The sequence below is a fragment of the Didymella exigua genome, assembly GCF_010094145.1.
Source record: "Didymella exigua CBS 183.55 unplaced genomic scaffold M421scaffold_40, whole genome shotgun sequence".
Classification (NCBI taxonomy): Eukaryota; Fungi; Ascomycota; class Dothideomycetes; order Pleosporales; family Didymellaceae; genus Didymella; species Didymella exigua.
Window position 1 is genome coordinate 63,895 of NW_022984814.1, and position 4,229 is coordinate 68,123.

The following is a 4,229-nucleotide window of genomic DNA, read 5'->3' on the forward strand; positions in this document are numbered from 1 at the left end:
TGCCTCCTCCAAGCTGCAGTGATCGCTGTTTAGTGTTGAGTAGATATAGAAGGACCCGGTCCGCAGCATCTTGGTGGCTGATGCCTGGATTGGTGAGGAACCTGGCAAGCCTTGATGTGGCGAACGCAATGTCAGGTCGCGTGGTGACCGCAGCGAACAGCAGTGATCCAATTTTGCGTTGATACTTGTTGATTTCTGCTGGCGCTGCTAGTCCACTCCTTGGCTGTAGTTCAGTTGTTGCCATTGGAGTGTCATGTCGTATAGTTGTGTTCTCGGCAAGGCGACTGATTTTGTCTGAGTACGCTGCCTGAGATAGGTAGATTTTCTTGCTTGCTCGGTCTCGTATGATCTCCATGCCAAGGAACCACTGTAGGTCGTGCCCTCCTGTGCAGGTGTACTTGCTCTGTACGTGGCTGATTGTCTGCATTGCCTCTTGCTCTTTTGATTTATTGTACGCGAGGATGATATCGTCAACATAAAAGAAGATAATAATGCTGCCCTTAGTTAGACAGCAGGGTTTGTGAGGCACAGTCTGGAAACCTAGTGCTTTTAGTGTTGCAGTGAAGTTCTTCTGCCAGAGGAGGGGAGAGATGCGCAGCCCGTAAAGTGCCTTGTTTACTTGCAGTATCGTGCCGGGCTTCTGATAGCCTCGTGGCATTCTCATGTAGACCTCTCTGTCCATTGTAGCATGAACAAACGCGTTGGTAACGTCGTATTGTTTGAGCTCCATGTTATAGTGAGCTGCCATAGCCATCATCGTTCGAAAGGATCAGCTGGCAAGCGTGGCTGCGTAGGTGTCTTGTGATGTAATATTGCGTTGTTGATCGCCTCTGACTACCAGTCGCGCCTTGCACTTCAGCAGTCAATGATGTCTATCAAGCTTATAGGTATATACCCACATGCAGTCAAGGATCTGTTGTCCTGTCAGTCTAATTTTCTGAAGTGGTACTTCTAACCATGATTTCATTTCTTGGTAGCTTGCGAGGTGCTCTCACTCGGCTTCTTGAAAGAGTTTACCCATAGGGTGATCCTCAAGCTTGGTTTGGAACGTGGGCAGAGGTGGAAGTTGACTTTGATGGGGCTTCAAGCCTTTGGCGAGCATTCTTATCATCTTAGCCTTGTCTATGACTTCTCCTCTGTATGTTCCAACACGTCCAGCTTGGGTTCCCGCAAGGAATGATGCTGCCCACGGGACAGTAGTTGAGGACGCTTGTTGCGTCAGAGTTGTTTGATCACTGGCCATAATGCCTGCAAGTAGTGCTGCAGGTGGCGGTGTTGATGGAGGGGTAGGATAGCTATCCTGTATCTTCCGTCCGTGATAGTAGCCTGGCGGGTCTGCTTCGTCTTGTGGTGACGGCTCTGCTAGGGCTTCATCCTCATAAAAGGAATCTGTTTCTGGTTGCTGGGTAGGCGTTGGTAGCTCAATAGATCGCACATGTGTTGCTATTTCTTCAAGTGTGTTGTGCATGAGGTTCTCCATGAGGTCCTCAATTCTCCTGTTGAATACTGTGTCTTTGTCAAACACGACATCTCGAGTGCTTATCACCTTGCTGAGTGACGGTATCCAGATTCGATAGATGTTTGACGACTAGTAGCCCACTAGATAGCCAATCCAGGCCTTTGGGTCTAGTCGTTGAAGACGTGATTTGCCTCTGTGTGTGTCGTCTGTCATGGCGAACGCTTTGCACCCGTATGCTCTTAGGTGCGCGAGGTTAGGTTTTCGCAGTGATGTCACTATTCCGTTGCTAAAGGCAACTCGCGTAAAGAATATTTCGTATGGTGTTTTCCAATGGTTTGCGTAGTTCGGCGTTCGATTGTAGAGGTATACTGCTGCCCTCGTGATTTCTGGCCACAGTTCCCAGGAGAGGTTGGCATCAAGTCGCATTGCGCGAGCTTTCTCCTTGTTCACACCCCCTGAGCGTTCTGCGTTACCGTTCTGTGCTTGTGTGTCTGGCGCTGAAGGCTCCACAATAATTCCTTGTGTTGCCAGCCATTTCAATACGCCTGGTTTGACTGTGGCTATCTCGTTGTCTGCCTCAATAGTCTTGACTGAGATGTTGTAGTGATTTTTCAAGAACAGGATAAACGTTGACAGTGCCTTGATAATTGACTTCGCTGTGCGATAATCTGTGAAGTAGAGGTCCCACTGTAGGCCTGAGAACCTGTTGGTGATGAGCATCTGGCTCTTTTCTTTAGTGACTCCTTGTACTTTGTAGGAGTGGAAGTCAACGCTGAGTCTTTCTCCAGGTCCGTCATTGTTGATTCTTGGTGCGCGGCTGATTTGCCGTCGCGATTTGGCTATTCCACAAGCGTTGCATTTGACTGTAGTGATGCCTTGGATCCGCACCCCCTGAGTCTGCTGGACGATGTGTTCGATTGCAGCAGGACCAGGGTGACCAAGTCGCTTGTGCCACCGTATTGCTGAGGCCTTCTGTGGTCCTCTCTTAGTGCGTGTGGTGATTTTGTGTGTGTGGTTGGCGGCTAGTGGGGACGGTTCGTACTCAAGCACCCACTGGCCAAGCATTTCTAATACTACTCCAATTACTTGGCCATTTGCTTGTCGGAGAGTTGTTGGGTCTGCTTGTGTGTCCCACCACATGCCTCTGTTTCGTAGTAGGCGGAAGGACACTAGGTTGCATAGCAGGTCTGGGCAAATTGCCACGTCCGTGAGGGTGACCTTGGTTGTCCTGGCTCCACTCCTCAGGAGTAGATCAATTGATCCATATCCTCTAACCAGCACCTTGGAATTCCCAGCCCATATGAAGTCTCCGGGCGATGGCTGTCGGAACCCGTAGACGCGGTCGGGGTCGTTGGTGATATGACAGGTAGAACCTGAGTCAAGTATGAACGACTTCCGCAGTGGATAGTCAGCAGCGTCCTGTTGGTTCGCTGCGCTGAGCGCTGCTTTGACGTCAGCAATTTCTCGGCCTTCTAGTCAATTGTCTAGGATTTCTGGGGTAGGGGTGTGCGAGTGCTTCACCACTGGTGTTCTTGATCGGCTCTTGCTTTGTGCGCGAAGTAGCCCTTGAAAGGTGACATCTTTCTCACACTTAAACTTAATAAGTTCAGAAATAATCTCATTTGGTTTCCACCACTCAGGAGCTCTGTCTTGATTAACATAGTAGCAATCCCGTATGGAGTGGCGTTGTCCACATGCAGGGCATTTTGCTCCCCCAGTGGAAGCAGGCTCTTGATCTGAAGGCCGCTTGAGCGTGGTGGTTTTCCTACCCGCTGTACGTTGATATCGAGGTCTGCCCCGGTTGGATGGCGCGCTTACAGCATGTTGGGCGTCCCCTTCATGGCTCTGGGAGGCTGCACCCCCTTCAGCAAGAAACACTGCATCGTCAGCCACAAAGGCCTTGTGCCGCCCTAATCTAAGGGGATGATTTATCATCATGTGCTCTCGGTAGCGTTTCATCATCTCCTTCCGACTCATACTGGATTCAAAGCGTCCGCTATCTTGAAAGCTTGTAGCCCACATAGGCGCGACCCTGTTCACAGCTGTCAGGAAGTCCTTTGTTATCACATTTAATTGCGATAATTCGGCGACTTTGTACGTCTCCGCTTCTGTAGCTGCCTGGTCATACTCAGCTAGCCAGGTATCCCATTGTGACGTGCTTCTCATTGGCTTGAGTGCTGAGAGGTATCTGTCTCAGGCTCGTTCTTGTTCAATTCGTTCGTCGACCCCAACAGTGAGTTGTAGGTCTGTGATCCACTGTCGCAGTGGTTTCTCAGGAAGACAGCATGTGCGCAGTAGATGTGGCGACACAGTTGACTGGATGAACACAATAATGTGCTGAAGGCTTGCTTCCTCCTTCTCATATTCGTGTCGATCGTTCTTGTATTGTTCGAGGAGTACTTTGTAATACTCAAGGTCTTCCTTAAATGCCTTCTAGCCTGTTGTTGATAGCTCAGTTGGCCTTAATAGTATGTCGGTGTTCGCGGCTGGCGCGTAGTTGGTAATGGTTGGAGCCCTCGGCGAGAGTGGCTTTGATAGTAGTGGTGTAGTTGTCTTTGGGTTGATCTTGTCCCAGATGTTGCGCGACAGGCATCTCGCCTGTAGCTGCGCGAGCCAGCCAGTCCAGTCGGCTTGGTCCCTGAGGACTGTCGTTGGGTCGCGGTACGTTGGTTGCGCCATTTCGGTTGCGGCAGTGAGGTTGCGGCAGTGAGACTCTTAATTGTCAGATGCTCGTACTGTGAGCCAGAGTATGTGCTTAACGAGATCTTAG

The 4,229-nt window shown here is 50.2% G+C and overlaps 1 protein-coding gene across 1 annotated transcript in view; it reads right to left on the reverse strand.

Moving 5' to 3' along the window:
* The window catches only part of M421DRAFT_424881 (uncharacterized protein), a gene marked incomplete at its 3' end in the record, with an annotated part of 6,787 nt that extends 2,558 nt beyond the window's left edge, over positions 1 to 4,229 (reverse strand). The window contains exon 1 of the mRNA XM_033593893.1: positions 3,968 to 4,229. Coding sequence (XP_033444496.1) covers positions 3,968 to 4,138 — 171 coding nt within the window. The remainder of the gene's footprint in view (positions 1 to 3,967) is intronic.